Source organism: Neovison vison, chromosome 6 (assembly GCF_020171115.1).
Source record: "Neovison vison isolate M4711 chromosome 6, ASM_NN_V1, whole genome shotgun sequence".
NCBI lineage: Eukaryota > Metazoa > Chordata > Mammalia > Carnivora > Mustelidae > Neogale > Neogale vison.
The window spans coordinates 223847034-223869323 of record NC_058096.1 but is presented as its reverse complement, the minus strand read 5'-3'; the positions used below and the strand labels follow the sequence as shown (position 1 = coordinate 223869323).

General features: G+C 66.0%; 2 protein-coding genes and 1 long non-coding RNA gene across 6 annotated transcripts; 2 read left to right on the top strand and 1 right to left on the bottom strand.

The window, feature by feature from the left end:
* Positions 1 to 3940: 3940 nt before the first annotated feature.
* LOC122909973 lies at positions 3941 to 5685 on the bottom strand. The gene is made up of 4 exons (XR_006385202.1): positions 5615 to 5685; positions 5296 to 5394; positions 5081 to 5162; positions 3941 to 4016 (listed from the first exon to the last, which is right to left on the bottom strand). It is a non-coding gene; the product is annotated as an uncharacterized LOC122909973 (long non-coding RNA).
* Positions 5686 to 9821: 4136 nt separating this feature from the next.
* On the top strand, positions 9822 to 14501 carry LOC122909966 (cold inducible RNA binding protein). Of its 3 annotated transcripts, XM_044254727.1 has the most exons (8): positions 9822 to 9900; positions 10872 to 10980; positions 11072 to 11178; positions 11267 to 11405; positions 11501 to 11582; positions 11704 to 11774; positions 14065 to 14195; positions 14350 to 14501. In XM_044254727.1, exons 2-7 carry the CDS (start codon positions 10878 to 10880, stop codon positions 14067 to 14069), a joined length of 507 nt encoding a protein of 168 aa, XP_044110662.1. In that variant the 5' UTR covers positions 9822 to 9900; positions 10872 to 10877; the 3' UTR covers positions 14070 to 14195; positions 14350 to 14501. The 3 variants fall into 3 exon arrangements, with proteins under 3 accessions (XP_044110662.1, XP_044110661.1, XP_044110663.1); XM_044254726.1 differs by lacking the exons at positions 14065 to 14195; positions 14350 to 14501 and adding an exon at positions 12165 to 12911; XM_044254728.1 differs by lacking the exons at positions 11267 to 11405; positions 14065 to 14195; positions 14350 to 14501 and adding an exon at positions 12165 to 12911.
* An 847-nt stretch (positions 14502 to 15348) lies between these two features.
* Positions 15349 to 17448, top strand: FAM174C (family with sequence similarity 174 member C). Of its 2 annotated transcripts, none has more exons than XM_044254731.1 (3): positions 15349 to 15638; positions 16274 to 16390; positions 17077 to 17448. In XM_044254731.1, coding segments are annotated over exons 1-3 (408 nt in total). In that variant the 3' UTR covers positions 17078 to 17448. The 2 variants fall into 2 exon arrangements, with proteins under 2 accessions (XP_044110666.1, XP_044110665.1); XM_044254730.1 differs by lacking the exon at positions 15349 to 15638 and adding an exon at positions 15646 to 16080.
* Positions 17449 to 22290: the final 4842 nt, after the last annotated feature.

Here is a 22290-nt window from a genome sequence, read left to right as displayed (position 1 = left end):
TTGCGTCCACGCACTGTGCCATCTCCCCCCGCCCCACCCCCTTTTTGTTCTGAGCTTGGGGTATTTATAGACTATTAATTTTCTGAGCCAATAGTGGTTGGGAGTCTCTTGGAAACTGGGAGAGAAATGGTTGGGGGACGGGGAAATCCCCCCCAGCCCTCCTTCCTGGCCCAACCCGAGAGAGATGTGGCCTGTGGGCTGTGTCTGGAGGGCCCCCAGGCAGTCAGGAGGGGAGGGGGTGCTGAGCTGTGAAGCCCCTGTAGGGGTGACGCTGTGTAGCATTAACCCCCGGGGGGGGGGGGGGGGGTTCGCTGCTGGTCTAAATTGGACCCTCCCCACTCGTGCCCTTACCCCCAGATTGCCCTGGGGCAGAGGGACAAGCCCTCTACTGGGGCCATTTCAATGGGGGTAGAGTTTTTTTTCATTCACTTATTTTTTACTGATAATGGAGATGATCAGGCCCTGCCACCTGCCCAAGTCTTGTCCTTGCCCCACCTTTCTGTCCTCCAGACACCCCCACCCCCTGCCTGTTCCTCCTTTCATCCTATTGTAGGTGAACCCCCCCCATTATGTGTTTAAAGTTAATGGTTTCAGATGTGAACATCATGTGTTAATTGTAGCTCTGTAAACTTTTTTGTGGGGGGGGTGGGTAGGGAGGGGTCAGAGGGTAGGGGTCACTGATTTTTGTTTGTTTTCATTTTCCAAAAAAAAAGAAAAAGGAGAAAAAAGGAGTGGGTTTGTTTTTGAAGAACTGTGTTGGATAGCTATTTAAATGTGTTCCGTTTTGTCGGGTTTTGTTTGTTTGTTTGTTTGTTTTAGTTTTTTAAACGATTTTTAAATAACACCTGTGCCTCCGCGGGTCTGAGGGTGGAGGCCCCAGGCAGGAGCCCAGGCAGCCCGTCCCTCTCTGCCCTCACCAGGGCTCCCCCAAGAAAGCATTACCCACCCTCGGGGGTCGGGCTGGGGGGTGTCCAAGCACCTTGCCTGAGTTTCCTGTATGAAAACAAAGTTGGGAAAGATTCAACCTATACAAACACGTGATTTCAAGTAATAAACAGAAGATGAAACGAGTGAATGTGCTGCCCACTTGGCGGGGGGGGGGGTGTCCTGGCCATCACAGAGGGGGCTCCCAGGTACGATGCGTGGTCTTAAAGCCTAGGAGCGGCGGGCGGCTGTGTCCCCTGAAGAGGGGGCCCCCGCGAGACCGACAGGTAGTGGCAGCTGGGGAGTGGGTGGGGCCTGATCCCAGAATGGTTCCCACGTTCCCTCCCCGGCTTGAGGTGAGGGCGGGCAGGAAGTTGCCCCAGCAGGGGAGGGAGGGGCCGGCCACTTCCCGGTACTCAAGGCCGGAAGTCCTGCAGGGTGTGGGGTACGGGGCTGCCTGCTAGCCGCGCCGTGGGTGGGGCCTCCGTTCCCGGCTCTGGGAAGTGGGCCGGGGACTGACCCCTGGGACTCTCACCAGGGCTACCTGACCACGCTCTCGGGGCCTCGATGTCCCCAGCCACTGACTGGGAGCCTGCTTCAAATGCTGGGCCAGGCAGGAGGTGCTGCGTGGGTGGAGCGCTGACCTGAGCCCTCTCCTGGGTACCGGGCCTCCCCCCGCTGTCTAGTGGAAATCAGTGGTTCCCCAGGGCCTGGGGCTTGTGTTCGAGGCCTCCGGCCTGGCCGTCACAGCCCTGGGTGAACTCTCACCCCTTTGGCCTCACCCTGGCCTTGCATTCCAGCGCTTCCCAGCCCTGACGGTCATGCCTCAGGCCTTTGTCCCGGTCATGCCCTACGCAGGAACACCCCTCTCCTGCGCGTCCTTGCTGTGCTTGGGGACTTCCTCAACTGGCATTTCCTGAAGGCTGGGCCATGGGCCAGTCCGCTGGGGTCCCCCTGTCATCCATTTTGGGGCTGGGCAGAGAGAGGACAGTACCAGCATCCTCACCCGTACCTCCTCAGTTCCCGAACCCCGCCACCTAGAAGTTACAACTAATTAACAGTCCCATCTAATGGGTGAGAAAACTCCGAGCCCAGGGAGAAACCATCAGTCGCCCTAGAGGATTGTCAAACTGGTGACCACTCACTCCTGGGCAGATTTTGGGTGGCCCAAGCCCTTGCCCTCCCAGCCCCAGCTCCAGGGACCCCAGGGGTAAGCGACACAGGTGCTGTGCCAGGAGTGTCCTGGGAACATCTCCGGAAGGCCCTTCTGCCCCTCTCCCTGTCCAGTCACCTCCAAATCATCCCAAGCCCACAGCAGGAAGGTTGGGTGCCACCTGTCAGGGTGATCCCTCCAGACCTTAGAGTCAACGGCTACGGGTTGGAGGTGTGGGTGGGACGCCTCCGGTGGAAACTTCCGCCCACGCAGCTGCCCCTGGGGGTCAGGGCTGAGGGCTGTACCCAGGTGACTCCGCAGGGCTGGGTGGGGGGTGTGGAAGGAGGTGTCGGCTGAGGCGCCCGCTGAATCACCGGCGGCTGCATCACAGGCTGTGTGTGCACGCGGCAGGGCGGGGGGCCTTGCCCTGCTCCCGGGAACCCACCCCTCAGGGCGCTACCTGGAGCCCAGCTCAGGAGTCCAAAGTTCGCGGCCCTGCCCTGGGGTCGTAGGGGGACAACACCACGGTGGGGGTTGCGGGCTCTTGGCCTCCTTCCCCCTGGAAGGTTGCGCAGCGCACACACCTCGCTGGGGGCAGGTGCCCGGCCAAAGGGAGCTGCGGCCAGAGGGGCTGCAAGCTAGGCCACGCGAAAGTAAGGTAAACTGAGGCCCAGCGACGGCTGGGGCTGCGGAGATCGCAGGGGGCGGTGTTTGCCCTGCGCCGCCCCCTCCTCCCATTGAGGAAAAAGCTGAATGGGAGGGGGTGGCCCCCGGAAACCCGCAGGAATGGAATCGCGGTTTCCACGGCAACGCGCCGCGAATCGGGCCTGACGTCACCGCGGGGAGGGCGCCCCGGTCGCCCCCGTCCGCGCGTCGGGGAGGGGGCTCGGGTCCCGCCCCCTCATCCCGGGGGACGCCTCATTGGTGGCCCGGCCGTTCGTTCTTCCGCGCGCGCCAATGGCAGCGTGGCGTCCGCGCCGGAGGGTGGGACCGCGCCCGGGCCAGCCGAGGGCGCATGCGCGTCGCGGAGGCGTGGGGGGGGGCCTTTCTGCGGTCGCGCGTCTGCAAACTTGGGGGCGGGAGGCGCGCCGAGGGTCTGACGGCTCCGCAGCGCCCGGACGGAAGAGGGGGCGTAGCGGAGGGCGCCGCACGTGGACCCCCGCACCGGCGCGCTCGCTCGCACCCCTCCTTCCACGTCCCGGCATTGTGTGCTGCCCCCTCCTCGGCTCGGCGGCGCGACCTCCGGATTGGGGGAGCACGCGGCCCCCGGGCGGGGGGGAGCGCCCCCGGCCTGAGGCCTTGCCAAAGAAATAGGAGTTTGCCAAGCGTTGGAAGAGGGAAGGGGTGCCCCTAGGTGGGAGACAGCGTGCGCCACGACCCGGAGACGCGCAGGCAGGTGTATTGGTAACAGCTGCGAAGTGAGATGGGGGAGAGGAAACAAAGGGCGGGAGGAAAACGCCGAGGCGAGGACCCGAAAGGGGGGAGTCCCCAAATCTGTGGCTGGGGATTGAGACGGGTCCCCGGGGAAGAGGGCCCAGAACACCCAGGTGGCCGGACGGCCGGGCCCGGGCCCGAGGAGCGCCTGGTGAAGCGCTGTCCGAAGGCGGCGGAGGTGGTCAGCAAAGGGGCCGCGGGAGGCTAGCGGGAGCACGTTTTGCTGTGATCAGGAGACCCCCTCGGAGAAGGCAGCGGTCGGTGGGAGCAGGAGCAGGCCCCGCCAGGTGGGGAACTTCGGGTCCAAGGGTAGCCCCCCCGCTGGGCAGGTGCAAGACTCAGTCGCGGGTCGGGCGGGTCTTGTGCACTGGTGTGGCTGCCAAGCTGTGGAGTCTGGACTGGAGGCGTGGGTCCCGGTGGACAGTGCTCCTGGTTGATGCGACCGCCGTGGGCAAGCAGGAGAAGGTCACTGGGGTCACTGCTTTCTGCTCCAGGCCAGAGTCCCCTGGGGGTGGCCAAATGGATAATTGGGGTTGGCTCCACGATTTTGAAATGCCAAAGGCCGGGGTCAGGGCCTGGCTTGGGGAGGAGCCGGCCTCTGGAAAGGAGCCATGTGGGGAGACAGGAGTGAGCGGTATCCCGTCGGGGCCAGCTCCCGCAGCCCCAGCACCGGGCGGGTGCCTGGGCACAGCCGCCCCCACCAGGCACAGTGGGACCTGCCTGCCTCTCGAGACGCCTGGGGAATGGGAGTTACCAAGCCACAGCCAAGGGTGCTGGGGCCCAACCCCGGAGTCTTGACTCCAGCCCCACCCACGGCTGCCCAGCCCTGGGAGGGCAGGGGACAGGCAGCTTCTGGTGTGACCCGGGACGGGTGAGCAGGCCAGCTCCGGTGTGGGGGCGGGGCTGCTGTCACCTGGGGCAACTGCCCCTGTGACGGCCCTCCCTCCGGGTCCCGGTCCCTGGCTCGCCGCCTCTCCTTCTCCCCTCTAGTTCTGCCCCCTGTCTACTTCCTTTTCTGCCTCTCCTGCAGGCAGCGGGTTGTCTTCTCCTCTGTTGGCCTTCCTCAGTGTCTCCGTCTGTCTCTGTGGGCATCTGGGTCCCTGTCCCACTGACTCCTCCCCCACTTCCGCCCCCTCTCCAGAGGGGGGAGCCCTCCATCACCCCCGGCGCACATTCCAGCCTCCACCCCCGCCTGGCTGCCCCTCCCTGGAGCCAGCTGCTGCGGGAGGGAGTGGGCTAGGGCTGGGTCAGAGGTTGGGGTGCCGGCAGGGGCTGTAGGGGGCATCCCCTCCTCCGGAATGTAGGCAGGGCTGCCCGCAGGGTTGGGGGGGAAACAGGGCTCTAGACAGCTGGCTGCGAGCAGACCGCCCGCGCCCCACCCCCCCGACACTGCCCACGGGCTCCCGTCCCACACACGCCACCCCCCCCACCCGCCGTCTCGCCCACGCTCTGGAGAGTTGCACCCTCCAACAGTTAGGGGCCCGATACCGATTCCCACCTGAGTGCCAGGCTCCTTCCTGGCTCTGCTGTACGCAGCCCCCCCCCACACACACACACGGCCCCACTCACACTTTGATGCCACCACGGAGTCCCTCGACGCTATGATTTTCAAAACAATGAGCCCCCATTCTCACGCCGGACCAAGACCTCCCTAAAGAAAACCGCAGAATTGAAAGTCACACCCGGCAGGGCAGGCACCCAGAGCCTCAGGGACTTGTCACCCACAACAGCACCCTCCCAGAACACGGCCCTTCGCTCCAGCCACACACTCCAGCCCACCATACCGTCTGTGGCTATAGGCCTGCCAGAGAAGCAGAGAGCTGCTGATCTGGGTTGGGGACAGGTGGGGTGTGTGCCCTCACTCACTCCATCCCTGCTGGGACCTGGAAGAAGGGGCATGGGCGTCAGACCATTTCCCGTGTGCCTGCGACAGAAGAAAGGGCAGAGAACCCCAAGTGCCTCCTGGGGGGCTCTTGTCCCCGGTCAGCCTCACTGACCCCAGGAATCCCTGCTGCTGCACCCACGTCTCAGACGGGCAACTGAGGCCCTGAGAGGGCCCGGGCCACACCAGCCTGCCCAGCAGGGCCCCCAGCCCTCACTGACCTTCAAGGAAGAGCAGCACAGTTGTGGGACACCAGCAACTTGTGCGGCGGACGCTTGGCGCTGCCCAGGCCACATGGACACAACTGTCTTCCCTGAGTCCTTGGCAACTGCCACAGGAGGGGGCCGCTCTGTCTCCCTCTGGCCGCTCCAGTGTTGCCCCCCGGGAAGGGGTCCTTCTGCCCCTTCCTGTGCCCATAGGGAGGCTGTGTGTGAGTGCCATCCTGAGTGTGGGGCCAAGGTCAAGTGAGTGGATAGGACACTTGTGGGGGACAGTTCCTCCTACCCGCCAGGGGTGAGGAGGTGTGAACCTCAGCCCCTTCCAGCCTCAAAATCCAGCAAGCTGTGGCCCCGGCCCCCCCAAGGCAAGCCTCAGGGTTTTCATGAGCTCACAGAGGGGGTCTTTGTGTGCAAGGTCTGGCGTTTCTCAGACAACTGGCACATGTTTGATGTACTTGTGTGTTTGTCCACCACACACGCGCCTCCGGGACACTCTGCAGAAAGGACAGGGTCACCGTCTGGGCCTCTGGGGCATCCGGAGTACAAAAAAGAGCAAACGTGCAAACCCGAGGGCTGGGAGTGTGACATCCAGAGGACTTGCCCTCACACAGGTGGGCCAGCGTGTCTCTGAGGTCCCCCTAGGCCCCACCTCACAGCCTGTGCTCACAGCCACAAACCATCCAGTGCCCGGCCCTTGCAAGCCTGGGGTGGGAGCCAGGGCTCCCAGAGCAGGACGGTGCCAGCCTCCGTGTTCCTGGGCCTTCGCTCACAGGGGGCTCCACTGGGTGCCTCCGCCCATCCCTGTCCTGCACATTCTCCACTGCGGAGACCCCTTCCTAGGAACAGGAGGGAAACTGACGCCAGGGGCAGCCCCTTCTAGCGCTTCAGGGTGGCAAAGAGCTGAGCTTCCTGTGTTCAGGGTCAGCAGCCACCTGGGCCCTCAGAGACGAGAGAGGGCCCACACCTCCTGCAGGTAGGAGCCAGATCCGGGTGGAGGGGGGGACAGTTTGACTCTGTCGGGCTTCTGGCCTCCTGCAGCTCTCCTCAGCCCTGCAAGACCCTGGCCACTGCTGACACAAAGCACAAGGCCCACCCCAGGGGCAAGAGTCCCGCCTCCAACCGCGGGGGTGCCCACCTCTCTGTGAGGCCTGCCCCTCACTGGTCCCACGTCCGTGTCCCCTATGCACACGCTCTGGAGTCCATGGACGCCTCCCTCGTGTCTTGTGGACGGAGAACTGTCCACACACTTCCATACCCAGGCACACACAGCCCCACTTTTGCATCCACGCAGGCACGGTCCCCTGCCATCCCGTGTCTGTTTACCCACGACTCCCAGCTCGCCAGCACACATGTGCACCACACCTGGCAACGCGCACACTCATCCAGTCTCCGCTTCCCCCACCCTGGCTCTGGGCCCTGCGGGTTTGGGCCAGGCGGGCCAGCGAGTCTCTGCCAGGACGGTCCCGTTCGTGCGCCCCCGCCGGGAGCCCGCCAGGTGCACTGTCCCGGCCCCCGCCTGGTCGACCGGGAGGGGGCGATAATTACGCGGCCCGAGGGTCGTCCCCCCCCACCCCCCACGCGCCTTTCATCCCGGCCAACGCCCGTCCTGGACCCAGACGCTCATTACCGCCTCCCGCCCGGTCATTAGCCAGGGTCGGGGGAGGACCCGGCGTCCCGAGGCCCGGCCCGGCGGGAAGGCGGAGGGGGCGCCGCGGGAGCGAGATGGCCCCGCCCTCGTCTCCATGGCGACGTCCGCGGGTGGGGCGTCCAGGCCGGGAGCCGCTGGACCGCTGTGGGAGAAGTGGTCCCGGAGGCGGGCGCCCCTCCGTGGAGGGGCGATTTGTAGACGCGGCCGACGGGGACCTCCCGGCCTCATCCCCGTCCCGCCGGGCAGGCGGCGAGCCCCGCGCGTCCAGGCCGCGAATAGCAGCCTCTCCCCTGCCCGCGGCTATTTTGAGACCCAGCCTCCCGCCCCCTCCGCCACCCGCCCCTCCCAGCGCGCTGGCAGAGGCGCAGGGTCAGGCCTTGGGGCTGGACGAGGACCCCGTCCCACGCTGGAGCACGCGGCGGGACCCGGAGCCCCTGGCTGGGGTGACAGCGAGGCCGCAGCGCCGCCTCGTGTCCGTGGGGAGAGGGTGGCGCAGCGGTCGCGACAGCGAGGAAGGTGTGAGAGCCGCCCCCCACCCACGGAAGAGCAGATGCAGGAAACCGCAGGGATGCGGGCTGGGACGGAGACAGGCCCAGCACGCAGTCCCCGCACAACGCCCAGAGCGGGCAGAGTTGGCCACAGGTGTCCCCAGGCATGGGGCCTTGCTGAGACGGGCACCCAGGACAGTCATGGGTATACATGGAGACGCAGCAACAGGCTCGTAGTAAATGTTTAATAAGCGCGTGCCGGTGGAAGGAAAGAATGAATGAACGGAGCGCTTCACAAAACCAGGGGAAGGCAGACTGCGAGCCGCGGAGCCGTGGGGGCGGGGCCTAGGCCAGGGAATGGTTCTGGGCCACCAAGGCTGCGGGGACACCAGGTCTGGGCTGGAACCAGGAGCCCTTGACCTGACTTTGCTAGGGGAGCCCACCAAAAAGGGTGGCGGGCAAGTGCTCGCGGGCTGGGCTGACCTGGCCCCAGCCCACCGGCCCCCCTGCACGCGGCCTGGGAGGCGGAGGGAGCTGAGAGCTGGCGTCTCTTTTTGCTCCTTTTAATAACCACCCTGCGTGAGAGGCTGACGCAGCAGCGGGCTGCCTCTGACGGGGAGGGCTGTGGCACGGGGCAGCGACGTGTGTGCGGGGTGGCAATGAGTCAGGAGCTTCTCTGCAGGTGGGGGCTCCTGAATGGGGGAGAAGTCCCAGTGATCTTGTCACAGGAGACCATGTCCTTGCCTGTGTTCCTTACTTGGTCAGCTAGGCCCGCCTGACAGTGTCAGCAAGTCTGAGGGGGTCTGGAGCGGGGCTGGAACTTCTCTGTGGTGGGCAACAAAGCGGGGGGGGGGTGTCCTCTGTTCCCAAGTCCTCTGCATGGCGTCTACCCTCTGAAGACTGTCTAGAGCAGGGCGTGGGCAGGCCAAGTTCTGCACTAGATTTTTCCATCCCGTGGAGGCGTCCAGGGTCACCAGAGACAACACAAGCCAAAGCCTGCACAGGGGCAAATGGTGGCCACACAGGTGCTCCCATCAAGTGGCCTTGGGACTCTCCGAGAGCAATCTTACAGGTGAGGGTGCCTGCAAAGCTTGTTCTCCTGACAGCAGAGGTCTCGGAACCCCCAGACGGGAGAGGAAGAGAGCATTGCTCACCCCACCACGGGTGATAAGTCTGTTCCATGTGCGGGCAGGAAGCAGGAACGCATGCTGGAGGGGAGGCCAAGGGTTGAGACCAATGTTGGGTGCAGGGCTGGCCCTAGTGATGGGCTGGGTGCCCAGGAGGGGGTCAGTCAGCCCTCCGGAGCTGCAATGCACAGAGGCGTAGGTGAGTGTGGGGATGTGGGCACAGCACCAAGCAGATGTCAGGACTGGGGTGGAAGGAGGTGTGGGTGCTGGTGGAGGTTTGTAGGCAAAGGAGGTTGCGTGCGTTTGGGGTGCCCCAAAATTACGAAGTAGGAGAAAATGGAAGCTTGGGGAGTATTGGGATCCACACACGTGGGGTTGTCTCAGCCTTGGGGTCTGGGGTGGCTTTGGGGCCCACTCCATGAAGTAGTGGGGTCCCGGGAGTACCAGGGTATCCGGTTATTTGGCGTGGATATCAGAATGATGTCAGGGTTCAGGTGAACTGACAGTTGGGGCTCCGGTGGGGATAGCGACTTGGCCAAGGCTGCATTGGCGGCGACCGCCGGAGCAGAGCGCAAGTCTGAGTTCGAGCCACAGCAGGAGATGCCCGGGAGGTTTGGGGCCTTGGCCTCCAGAGACCCCTTTGTTCAGGACCACAGACCGGGAGGTGAGGAGGGGGCGGGCACGCGGTTGTGGGTCAGCTCCGCCCCGCCGCGCGCCGGGCCCGCCTCCGGGTCGTGGGCGGAGGACTGCGGGCGAGGCGCGTCCTCGCCAATTATCGCGCCCGTACCCGCGCGCACGGGAGTGGGGAGGAGCCGGGACAAGCCCAGCCCCTGCCTCATGAATATGAGGTGCGGCTGCGGCTGCCGAGCCCTCGGATTGGCTGGCGCGGGGCGGGGTGGGCGGGGAACCGCGGCGGCGTACATAAGGCTTGGCGCTCGGCGCCCCCCCTCAGTCGCGCGTTAGGAGGCTTGGCTCGTTGTGCTGCGCCTTGTTCCCGCCGGCGTCAGGGACCTTCCCGACTCAGTGGTGAGGGCCCTGGCGGCGCCGGCTCCGCGGGCCCGGGGCGGCAAGTGGCCTGCGGCCGGCCGGAGGAGGCGGGACGGCGGCGGCACGCCCCTGGGCGGGGGCGGCGCCGGGGCGGGCCCGGGGTGGAGTCCGCCCCGCCGGCGGCGATGGGCAGCGGGATACCGGGCCAAGCTGTGGCCGGAGAGCGTCCTTCCCTCGGGCCCGGCTCTCCGCGAGCGGGACGCCACAGCAAAATGGCGGCCGCGAGCGCGAGGCTGCACCCAGCGAAATGGCGGGAGTGCCGGGTGCCCGGATGGAGTGGCGCAGGGCGTGCGCGGGGCGCATGCGCGCGGCGGTGGGCGGGGCCACGATGCGTGGCCAGGGCCGCCGCTCCCGGTTTCCCGTTGGAGTCGCGCGAAGGCCGCTCGGGCCCGGCGCCCTCCCAGTTCCCCGAACTAGGGTCCGAGAGACGCGGCCCGTTTCCGGCGCTGCTCGGCGGGGTTTCTCGCAGCCGGGAAAGAGTCGGCCCAAGCGGGCCGCAGCCCCACACGTCAGGCTCCACGTGGGAGGCCCCCGCCCCCCGCGCCCAGTGCCCGGCCCCCCCGGCCTTCACGGGGCGCCACAGTGGACCAAGCACGTTGCCCCTCCCCACCCCATGGTCCTGCTCACGAAGGGGAAGCCCGGGCTGCGCGCAGCCGCTCACGATGGAGGCCGACGCCGTCCCTGGGGCCCTCGGCCCGGACAGCCCGGGCGGCCGGGGTGCAGCGCCGGCCCGCGGGGAGTCCGCAGCCCGGAGGGGCGGGGCGGGGCGGGGCGGGGCTGTGCGCAGAGCAGGCGCGGGCCGCCGTGAACCCAGCGGTCCCGACGTGCCCCGGAGGCGGGCGCGCAGGGTCGCGGCGTTCATCCCACACGCCACGGGCGTTCGCGCGAGGTGGGCTGGGGGCCCGTGACGCCCCCCGGCGGTCCCGGGGTCTCAACCGCGTTTGCCGCAGGCCGCCATGGCATCGGACGAAGGCAAGCTTTTCGTCGGCGGGCTCAGCTTCGACACCAACGAGCAGTCGCTGGAGCAGGTCTTCTCCAAGTACGGCCAGATCTCCGAAGGTGAGGCGGGCGCCGGGGGCGGGGGCGGGCGCCGGGGGCGGGCGGGGCCGCCGGGGGCGCTGACCGCAGACCCCGCGTCTCTCGCGCACAGTGGTGGTCGTGAAAGACAGGGAGACCCAGCGGTCGCGAGGGTTTGGTTTTGTCACCTTCGAGAACATCGACGACGCCAAGGACGCCATGATGGCCATGAACGGGAAGGTGAGGGCGGCTGCCCCCCGGGGTGCGGGTCGGGGTGCGCGGAGCCGGCGGGGAGGGTGGACGCTGACCGCGCCGTCTCCGCTTCCAGTCGGTGGACGGGCGGCAGATCCGGGTAGACCAGGCCGGCAAGTCGTCCGACAACCGGTCCCGTGGGTACCGAGGTGGCTCCGCGGGGGGCCGGGGCTTCTTCCGAGGGGGCCGAGGCCGGGGCCGCGGGTTCTCCAGAGGTGAGTGCTGCATGCTCAGGGCCTTGGCCCTCGGGAGCCCGGTGGGCCGGTGCTGGTAGGCGCTGGGCTGACCGCCTCCTTGTCTCTGGCTGCAGGAGGAGGGGACCGAGGCTACGGGGGGAGCCGGTTTGAGTCGAGGAGTGGGGGCTACGGAGGCTCCAGAGACTACTACAGCAGGTGGTGGCTGAGGTCCCGCCGGGGGGCGGGGGGGGGGGCGGGCGAGGCTGCCCTCTGGACGCTGGGGCAGGGCGGGCAGGCGGAGGAGCGGCGTGCGTGGCCTGAAGTGTCTTTTTTTCAGCCGGAGTCAAGGCGGTGGCTATGGTGACCGAAGCTCCGGTGGGTCCTACAGAGACAGCTACGACAGTTACGGTAAGTCCTGCTCCGAGGGCACCAGGCTGCGGGGTCTGCGGTGGGGGCTCAGTAAGCCTTGGCACCCCGTGCAAGCGACGCTCAGACTCTGCCACTGTCCTTGCCCGTAAGGGACAAGACTGCTTTCTGGGCCTCTGTGCCAGCCGCCGTCTCTACTGCAAAGCCAGACTGACTGAGGAGGAAAGGGAGAGTGAGGGCCCCCCCCCACCCCGAGCGGGCAGCATCTGTGCATGTGCCACCGCCCGGCCCTGCCGCCCTGCCCTCAGCCGTGGGGGGGGTTGGTGACTCCCAGGCTCAGGGCCCAGCCCTCCAGGTCCCATCCGAGAGTGGAATGCTGCATCTGGTCGCGCGCTTCCGTGCTTTCACACTGTACCTGCTTCTTGTTCTCAGCTACACACAACGAGTAAAAATCCTTCCTGCTCAAGATCGTCCTTCCAATGGCTGTATATTTAAAGATTTTGGGAGCTTCGCTGAATCGTTGATGTGTAGTGAACATACCTCCTTGTACCCCACTTTTGTAGTCTTCTCGGTTCTGATCTTGTCAAACACAGCCTGACTGCTTCTGACCCCCAGCTGGCCTCCTTGCTAGACCTTTCTTTTGAAGGAAGCGCTGTCCGTTTTTAAGGGTTTTAAAAACGTTTTGAGAAGCACTTCAGATTCTCCTTTGTTGTTTCTACCAGGAGCCATAAGTTTTTTAGGAAATCACTGGGGCTTGTGTTGCCGTTTTTGTTCCTCTTTTTAGCGGGGTCAGGCCCCTGAAGTTGGGCGCCCCGGTTTCTTCTCTTAAGATTGAACGGACTCTGAATCCGCTTTTTGTCGGAAGCTGAGCACGCTGTGGCTTTTTCCAACTCTGTGTAACGTTTCTGAGTGTCGCGTGGTAGGACCCGTCCTGCGGCAGCCACAGAGGCGCTCCGGCTGCCCTGGGCCTGGCGTGAACGGCCCTTCTATGCTATGTATGACCCGCAGTAGATCGCAGACGTCCCTCGAGAGGTTCTTGAAAATGTTTATTTATATTGTCCTTTTTTACTGGAAGACGTATGCATATCTTATTGATGTTGTATTTGAAGTGGTTAAGGAATTCTTGTACGCAGTTTTCTTTGGCTTCACGAAGCCGATTAAAAGACCGTCTGAAATGAACCTTGCTCTGACAATTTCCCTTTCATTGCACAACACACGCCCTGCTCCGGGTCGAGGCGGTCGGAACGGAGCGGAGAGCAGTTTGAGGAGGAGGTCTGCCCGTCCTGCCAGAGGCCCCCGGAGAGCTAGACAGGGAGGGCAGGGCAGACGGCTGCTTGCCGGGCCCCGTGTGACAGCGGACTGCCATGGGTCCCGGTGCAGGCGAGGAGGCGGGTGACGGGAACAGCAGTTCAGCAGGGCCGGTGGACGCTCGGGCACGTGACGCCGACCCAGACCGCCTTAGTTCAGAGGCAGGCCAGAGAGCGGGCAGCAGGCAGCGTCCCTGGGCGACCGCAGACTGACCGGCTCGTTAGCTAGCTCTGCTGTTGCTTTACAAGTTCTGAGCTCTCACCGCTAGCCTATGGAAGCTGCAGCCCCTCGGAGGACAGACGTGTTGTGCGCCCAACAGAACCCTCTGAGACGCAAGCTGCCCCCTTGGCTAGCTCTATGTGGAAGTAGCCCTGTAATCCGAGGTAACTCCTTTGCTCGCGTCCGCCTCCCTCCTCTCGTCGAGAGCTCGTTTGGAAGTAAAGTCAGATACCTGGGGAATGGTCCTTTGACGGTTTTTCCTTTTCCATTTTTTTTTTTTCCTTTTTCCTTTTTTTTTTTTTTCTTTTTTTTTTAATCAAGTTTGCACTAGAGTCAGACTTTGGCCATTGACCCTTCCCCGCCTGCAGCCAGGCGTGCGGCCAGGCAGTTACGCCTCAGGAAGAGGTTCGATCCGTAAGCAGGATTGGAGGCCACCGAACGCCCTGGTTTTTGGAATTTTTGTTCGTCCGAGGACCGTCTTTTCCAGACCTTATTCAGGCTCCTAACTAGCGTTCTCTGACGTCTGCTGCCACCACGAGTTTCCCCAGAGCCCACTCTCTTCTCTAAGCAGCTCCGTCCCAGTTGGGTCGCTGGCTCTGCTGAGGGGCGGCACGTGGCCTGGTCCATCGGAAAGGCGCAGGCCCGCCCCGGGCACGCCAGCCTGTGACGGGGCCGCTGCCAGGATGCCCCTGATGACTAGCTTGAGACCCTCCTAGGAGCTGTGGATGGTTTCGGGGGAGAGGGGACGGGGCAGATGCAAGCCGTGGTGGGGGACACCGGGCGTAACGCTTCTTTGCTTTGGCAGGTTGAAAGGAAGCCAGTGTGACTTGAAAGGGTGGCCAGAGAACAGCGATGACCTGGGGTCAATGTCCCAGGAGGGCCGTCACCTGGAAGCCAGAGCCAGAGGCACGGCTGCTTACCTCTGACCATGTACCTGTAAGTGTTCTTCTGGGGTGGGTGAGGCCCCTTGGCCCTGGTTGTGCCCGGCCCATCCAGTGGGTTCTCTCCTGAGCTGCCCCACTGTGACCCCAGCAGGAGGTTGGGCTTCCCACTGGATCCCTCCTTATCCCCCCTGCTTCTTGTTTTCCAGCAGGTGCATCCCTGGGGAGGCTGAGGTGCTGGGTGCACGTGGCCGGGAGGACCAGCCGTGTGCCAGTGTGCACCGCAGCGAGGACTCTCCCTCGACGGGAGCGGGACCTGGACGTTGGATTTGAATAAAGGCCTGGTGTGTCCACACGGAAATCTGAGTTTGCCTTGGGGGTGTGGCCGCAGAGCCCGGGGTGGAGTGGGACTTGGGGGAGTCTGCCAGAGAAACCTTCTCCTGGCCTTTGTTCAGGGCCCAAGCTGAGCCCAAGCAGGAGTGACCACCTCCTCACTCGGTCGTCTCCTTGGGCGGTTCTCGTGGGTTCAGCAGGCAGGGTGCCAGGTGGTGGTGGTCCCCAGCCCCCCTCGTCTGAGGCCGGCACCGCTCTCCCGGGGTCTTGGTACAGTGACCCCCAGAGCCTCCCATTTTGAGTTGCCTGCAGGGCGGAGCTTGCTTCTTGGGCTGGTTGCCTCCTGCCCCAGTCTTGGGGTGCAGAGCACTGAGGCTGACCCTTGGTGGCGCTGCCCTGGGCCCTGAGCTCTGCGCACCTCAGCTGCCGGTGGGGTGGGGAGGGGGATGGCAGGGAGCCCAGAGCCCGGTCAGTGTAGCCTGCGGCCCTTGAGAGCGAGGTGCCCCCACCAGCTGGATCCCCACCCTCTGCCCGGGGAGAGAGCAGCCGCAGGTCCCGGGACCGAGCGCCTGGAGAGCACTGCCCCACGCGGTGTTGCGGGCCGTGGGCTTGGGTCCCACCGTGTGTGCGGGGAGCGCTTCCCCAGGGAGGAGGCGCGGGCCGGCTGGGGGCCTGGGAGCCCGAGGTGCGCGCGCAGCAGGCCGAGCGCAGCGCCCTGCGGGCCCCGCCCGAGAGTACCCGGGGAGCCGCGCGGTGGGGGCGGTCTCTGCGGGCGTTAGGCCCCGCCCCCAAGGCCCATTGGCTGACGCCGCCCCCGCGCCACTGAGTGACAACTGCTCGCGGAGGCGGGGCGCAGCCACCGCTTCCGCCGGGCCATGGGGCCGCGCGTGCCGCTGCGGCCGCTCCTGCTGCTGGTGCTGCTGGTGCTGCTGCCGCGGGCGCTGCTGTGCGGAGCCGAGGAGGCCGCGCCCCCGTCGCCGCGCCCCGCGCAGGCCACGCCGTCGCCAACGCCCGCCGTGACGAACGGGAGCCAGCCGGGCTCGCCGCACAACAGCACGTACTCGCGGCCGCCGGGCTCGCCGGGCTCGGCGCTGCTGCGTTCCTTCTACGTGCTCACCGGCCTCAGCGGCCTGGCCGCGCTCTACTTCCTCATCCGGGCGTTCAGGTGCGTGCGCCGCGCACCGCCCCCGCCGCCCGGCCGCGGCCAGTCGTCGTGCGCCTGGCGCCTCACGTGTCTGCGCCTAGCCCCGCCCCTCGGCGCGGACTGGCGGCGCGCGCTCGTCACGTGGGCGGGGCGGGATGGGCGGGGCGGGGGCGGCCTGGGCCCCGCCCCTTTGCGGTTGCCAGTCCGGCGGCGCCGCTGGGTGCGCGTCCGTGGTGGACCTCGGTGCGTCGCCCCCGCGCTGGGCGGCGGGCCCTGTAGCCCGGCGGGGTCCTACGGGGGGCGTTTGCCCGCGGCGCCGAGCGTGCCCAGACCCCCCGGACAGGCTCTTCCCGGGCTCCGGTGACCGCGGCCCCGGCGGTCGGGCCGCGTTCGCGGAGCCGTGTCCCCTTCCTGCGCGTGGCGAGAGGGCCGGGAGCGGGGCCTCTCCCCGATCCGGGCCTCCGTGAGGACCGTCGGAGCCACGGAGAGTCCCTGTGGCGGGCGGAGCGGGAGGGGAGGGCGCAGACTAGGCAGCTCCGTGGCGCGGCTTGGAGGGGTCTGGCCGCGGGGCGGGCGCGAAGCCGGACGGGGTGTCAGCACCCCAGCCCTGGACGCGCCCGCGCGTGGCCCCCGAGCTTGCCTGGGCCTGCTTGCAGGTTGAAGAAGCCGCAGAGACGGAGGTATGGCCTGCTGGCCAGCAGCGACGACCCCGCGGAGACGGCATCGCTGGACAGCGACGAGGAGGTCGTTTTTGAGACGCGGAATCTGAGATGGTAGCGCGGGCCTCCCCTCGAGCGCCAGGGGCTCCTGTCGCGGGGCAGCGGGGCGGCCCAGGTCGGAGGGTCGGGGGCTGAGGGCCGCTGAGGCCTCGCTGTGATCGCAGGGCTGGCCTTGCGGCTGCGCGCTGTGTGGCCCCGGAGCAGGGCTCCCCTGCCGGGCCTCCGCAGTCAGCTCTCCAAGGCTGCACCGGGCTGCGGTGCTTGCCCCAGTGGCGCTGGCTGTGCTCGACCCCGAAGGCCCCAGTGTCCGGGCGGAGAAGAAACCGTGGGCAACTGCGGAGGGGCTGGCTCAGGGATGGCCTCCGTCCGGCCACAGGCCCCGGAGGAGTATCAGGGCCCACTGGGCACAGAGGCCGCAACCGGTCTGAAGCAGGAGTGAGGGCCTGCCTAGCCCCAGCCCCAGTGTGCTGGGGTGGGAGGTGCAGGCATGGAGGCCAAGAGACCAGGAGACCCTTCAGGTTTTTCAGGCCCAGAGGGGAGGCGTGGGTGTGGTCTGAGATCCTCTGTGGCTGGGGGGCCCCCTCCCTCCTGAGCTGGGCCATCTGGTAGGGCCCAACAGCTCATTGTGGTGGACCTTGGTGGACCAGAGTGGAGGGGCCGGACAGGTGCGGGCTCTGCTCATCCCTTGCAGGATGGACCCCAGGCACGGCGGGGTCTCACGGTCTGCTCCTCCTCTCCAGACGCTCCGGTCAGGGAGGCGGCGTTTCAGAAGCCCCGGGGAGAGGACCAGCGATGGACCCTGCTCCCAGTATCTGGTGCACCCCTCTGACCCTCCTGCCGGCTTTGACACGGACTCCCAAGAGCCCGCACGGGTCCTGCCTCGCTCGCACCTCAGCCCGAAGCCGCCTCGGCCCTTCGCCCAGACAGGACCGTGTCGGACGCTGGGTGGAAATCAGAGGCCCCGGAGAACGGCAGGACTGTGACTGGTGCTGGCCCCCTGCTCCGTGGGGATGGGGCGGCCCCAGCGAACTCTGGGTGGGTGGGTGGGGCGGCAGGGGGGACCTGTCTGGGGGCGTCTTCCCGCGGGGCTGGGGACAATAAAGGCCGTTGTGGACGTGCTGCTGCTCTGCTCTGTGCAGGGCCCACCCCTGTGTGACAACGCGCAGGTGGCCGGGGCCCGTCTGTGACCGAGGCGGGCTTCTGTGGACCTGTCCGCAGCTGTCCGGACAGTGACAGTGAGGGGTCCAGTGAGTCCCCCAGGGTAGACGGTGAGCTGGGGGAGACCTGCCTCACCTGCCTGGACAAGGTTCTTCAGGGACGTTGTCTCTGGGCCCAGAGAGAACTCTGTTCAGGTCAAAGCCCTTGTTCAAGGGCTCCCTCCTCTCTGCTGGCTGAAGCCGGAGTCCCATTCTCCAGTACCCCGCCCGGCCCCGCTCGCACCTCCAGCTCGTTTGGGGGTGTTTCCCAAGGAGCCCTGGGGCGGGAGTGCGGGGGCTGGAGGTTCTGCAGCCTTGGACCCCCGTGCCCGCCGCACCCTTCCCCAGCGGCCGTGTGGAAGCGTCCCCTGCGAGGAGGTTGGTGGGTTTCTCTGTGGGCCTCATTCTCCCTGTGAGCTGCGGTTTCTGGGCAGATTCCGGTTCTGGCCGGACACCCCCGACCCTCTAGGTTTATGCCCAAGAGTCAGAGGAGAGGGGCTGGCCAGTGGCCACCCAGCTGTGTCTTTGTGAGGCGCTGCCACCAGGTGGCAGCCTTGTGCCGTGCAACCTCTTCCCTGCAGGCCTGGGTGCCGGGGGTGGGGGCTGGGGGGGTGCGGCCTGTCTTCCCTGACTGCCTGTGGTGCAGATGGGAAATAGGGCCTGCTGGGGCCTCCGTTTCTCACGCCTTGTCCTGAGCCCCACCTTGTCCCCCATCCCCGGGGCCTGAGCAGAGCCTGCTGCCTGCTTGGGACCTGCCAGCCCCGTGGGCCTGGCCACGTCCCGGGCCGGCTGACCAGCCCCACCATGTGAAGTCCGGACCCCTGCCTGCTGCCAGCATGCAGAAAAGCCATCTCCACCACAGCCAGCTGGTCCCCCCCCTTTCAGCCGGCGTCTCCTGCGATGGTCCCTAGTCTGCTTCCCTCGGCATCCCAGTTGGCCTCCTCCCCACCCCAAGTGGGCTCACATTTCCCCTTTCTTCTCTGGTGGCCAGCTGCTGCCTCCAGGAAGTCCTCCCTGACTGCTCCTCACATCCTCTTTTTTGGGAAGGTCTTGCACGGAGGGTCCCGTGGGAAAGTCCAGCATAGCCAGTGTCCCTGAGCAGCCCGGAGATGTCCCAGCCCCTGCTCCTCTGGCCCTGGCTCTTTCTCCATCTGTTCCCACCACGGGTCTCTGTCTCTGTGATTTTGTGCCGGTGCGGCTTTCTCTGTGACTCTCCGCCTGCCTGTCTGTATCTCTCCATCTGCGTCGTCTCTTCCCCTCGCTCTTCTTTTCCACCCGTCCCCGTGTATCAGACCCGCTGGGACACATTTTTAACAGGCACGCAGAGGCCGTCCCCAGCTCTCCCATCCTGTGATCTGCGCCCCTTTCCCACAGCTCGGAGCGGTTTTTCAAGCTTCAAAAGGCACATTAATTACTCTAATGAGGTCAGGAGAGACCCTCCGCTCTGCCACCCGGAGCTGGGAACACACTGCATGTGCCCCCCAGGCCCGGCCGCCTCGTGCCCATCCCAGTTGGGCAGGGTGGGGTGCCCCCGCCAGCTTCCCCGCCCTTACGCCTATCAGCTGCCGTGTCCCTGCGCACCCACACCCCCTTGTGGGCGCCGAGTGATTGGCGGCCCCCGCCAAGGTTAATGCACTATTAGCAGGAAGTTCTCAGCGGCTAGAAGCCAGGAGAGGGGCCGGTCAGCTGGAGATGAAAGTCCCTGCCCAGGGCCTGCCGGCTCCAGGGCCCATGTGTGCACGCGGACGAGCAGGAGGGGGATCTCTGAACACCCCTCCACCTCTGGCACGCACGCGCAGGCGTGTGGATACACACACCAGTGTCCCTGCGCCGGGGGGGGGGGGTGAACAGACCCATTGCCCAGAGCCCTGGAGGCCCCTCCCGACACCTCACTCAGTTCCCCACCACCCACCACTGTCACCAGCGGCACACATGCTGGGCACAGCCAAGGGCCGGGTTTGGGTCTCGGGCTCTCACAGAGGACAGGACCTGCCCCCAGCCTCAGTGCCCCATCTGGTCGCTCCCGAAGGGACGTCTCACAGCCAGGCTGAACCGGGCTGATGGCCCCTGGCGGGGGTCAAGGCCAGGTGTCTTCCCAGAGCTGAGGGGCCTCCTCTGCTGGCTCTGGTAGGGGTCTCCCTCTGGCCAAGCCGGGGCCGCTGAAGACCGTTAGAGCCAAGGCGGAGGCAGCTTGGGTCTGATCTATTCTTTACCGAGAAACTTCCCCGGAAGCCCTTAGCTTTCTCCCTGCCGCTGCAGATTTCGAAGGTGTAAGGGCACTGGGTGCTGATTCCAAGCCATGGGGACTCACCCTGTGGGCAGCAGGGGACGGGTACTGGGGTGGGGGTCAGGGGTGCAGTCTGGGCCTGGCCTGGACAAGACCCTCCCCAAGTCTGGGGCAGACCTCTAAGACCAGGTGGACAGGGACGTACCCCATCAGAGACCCCAGATCCAGATCTGGGCCTGGGGCTGACAGCAAACCCTGAGTGACCTTTGACCTTGCCTGAGCCTTGAACCCAAAACTGATCCCTGTCCCCAGAGAGAACCTGATCTCTGACTCTTCACTCCAGAAGAAGCTTACCCCAGGATGATCCCTGGCCCCAGCTGACGTCCCCTCCTGCCCCGGCCGGTGGCACCTGGACACTGACACGGCTGCTGGCCCTGGGGTCAGGGTCCCCAGGTGCCCACAGGGGCCCCCAGCAGGACAGGAATCCCCAGCAGCCACTGTGCCCCTGCCCCCACGCTGCCTGGGGCCGGGCCTAGAGTGCCCTGCCCTCCCCTCCGCAGGGACCCTCCTCCAGGAGCTGCCTGCGGGGGCGCAGAGAGGCTGAATGGGGGACGCACGCCTTTGTTCCTGTCCCTGCTCTGGCTCTGACCTTGAGAGAGAGACAAGAACAGAAGAAAAACAGAGCTTCAGCTCAAATCCGCTCAGACAGCGGCTCGGGCGGTTCTTGCCTTGGTGGCCCCTGCATGCAAATGAGCAGACCCACTGTCGCGGGGCCTCTGTCAGGCAGTGCCCTCTGCCTGGTGTGCCCTGCCCAGCTCCCCTCACCCCTGCGGGTCCAAGTCCTGCTGGGTCTGATGGAAGAGACCCCAGCCCCAACTGTGAGGTCTCATCAAGTCGGAGGACAGAGGGAGCTTCCAGAAGACCCCTCTTTGTCAGGCAGGACACTGGACTGGGCCGGGCATGCCGCGCCCCGCCCCCCGGCCCCGGGGCTTATGGCCCTACTGCCATACCTGTGCCTGGGGAGAGCTCCCCACTGGGAGCGACCCCCCCTGTGCTCTCCGGAGAGCCAGACCCGTCAGCCTGGGTGAGGCCGGCCTGTGCTGCTGCAGCCCCCGGCCCGCAGTCCGCGGTGTCCAGAGGCTGTCTTTGAAGGCCCTGCCAGGTGACCGCGAGCCAGTTCTGGCTTCTCTGGGCCTGCTGGGCCTGCCCTGGCCACTGGCTGTGGACAGGTTCCCACCCTGCTCTCTGGAGCCACGGGGCCACCCCTGGGACTTGGGTGCCCGTAGTCAGGTAAGAGGACAAACCCAGAAGCCAGAACGCCCAGAACAGACCGGCTGAGTTCCCCAGAGGGCAGAGGACCAAGAACATGCCGGGGGTCAGGGGCAGGGACGGACAGGCCTTGATGGATGAGGGGAACCCGAAGGCCAGAGGGAGGGAAAGACTCGGAGAGAGGCCGCAGCCGGGGCGCGGGCTGGGACGCACGTGGGGTGCAGCAGCGACGCACCAGAGGTACATGGCCGGGATGGGTCCGTCCACCTGGCCAAGGGGACGCTTGCTCTGCCAGTCTCCGGACTTGTGGTAACCCCTCACGTGGGAACTTCCAGCTCAAGCGCTCTTGGTTCCTGGACCCTGTACTTCACCGGGCCTGGGCCCGGGGAACAAACCCAGAGCGGTGGGACCCGGCTGGACGCCATGACGGTTTCCAGCCAGCACCTGGGAACAGAGCACCTCGACAGACAGAAGGGCGGTGGCGTAACCAAGGACAGCAGTGGATGGACAGGCCCCCAGTTCCTCACCTGCAGTCCGCTGCCCAGGAGCGATGACTCTGAGTCCCCTGAACAGGCCAGGCACTCTGGGCCTTTGCTTATGCTGTACCCTCTGCCCAAGTCCCCTTCCCTGCCTTCCTCCCCCGACAGATTTCGCCTGTGTGTCGCCTTAATCTGCTGCTGGCCTGGTTCCCACATGGGGCTGCTTGGCGCCCACCCCAAGCCGCATGGTTAGACTACCTGTGTCCGGCCCTATTTTTTGCCCGGCACCCTTAGGAGCTGGAGCAGGGACTTGGGTTCCATTTCCCAGAAGAGGAAACATTGGCCAAGAGAGGATGAGGGGTGGTCCTGGGGTCCCCCAGGGAGGCAGTAGCTTTGGCTACTCCAGGGCAGTAGCTTTGGTGGTCCAGGACTTTGGACTTCGGGGGAGCAGGGAGTTTATGGGGTCTGCGTTTAATGACCGAGGGGAGATGGGTGAATCCTCCCTGGGCCTCCTGCCCCTCGCCGGGGGCCAGGCTCTGCAGACTGCCTTGGTGGCCCGACTGACAGGAACTCGGGGACCCTGGGCCAGGTCCTAGTGAGAATGATCATGGGGAGCGGGGGTGGCACGAGGCGGGCCCACTCCGAGTCCGAGTCCGGCCTCTCCGAGGAAGGACCCCGGCGGGGCTGGGGCGGGGGCGGGGGTGATGCCCGCAGCCCCACCGGCCCGGCCCGGTTCGGCCAGGCTGGCGGGCGCGCTGGAGGCAGGAGCCCCCGCACCCCGCA

What these genes read in the sequence shown, in the direction of transcription:
- FAM174C (XM_044254730.1), top strand. Translation starts at nt 15,773, where the DNA reads ATGGGCGGGGCGGGGGCGGCCTGGGCCCCGCCCCTTTGCGGTTGCCAG. An exon ending in TCTCCCCGATCCGGGCCTCC is followed by an intron (nt 16,081 to 16,273) that starts GTGAGGACCGTC and finishes GCCTGCTTGCAG; the next exon opens with GTTGAAGAAGCCGCAGAGAC.
- LOC122909966 (XM_044254726.1), top strand. Translation starts at nt 10,878, where the DNA reads ATGGCATCGGACGAAGGCAAGCTTTTCGTCGGCGGGCTCAGCTTCGAC. An exon ending in TGATGGCCATGAACGGGAAG is followed by an intron (nt 11,179 to 11,266) that starts GTGAGGGCGGCT and finishes CTCCGCTTCCAG; the next exon opens with TCGGTGGACGGGCGGCAGAT. An exon ending in GGGCCGCGGGTTCTCCAGAG is followed by an intron (nt 11,406 to 11,500) that starts GTGAGTGCTGCA and finishes CTCTGGCTGCAG; the next exon opens with GAGGAGGGGACCGAGGCTAC.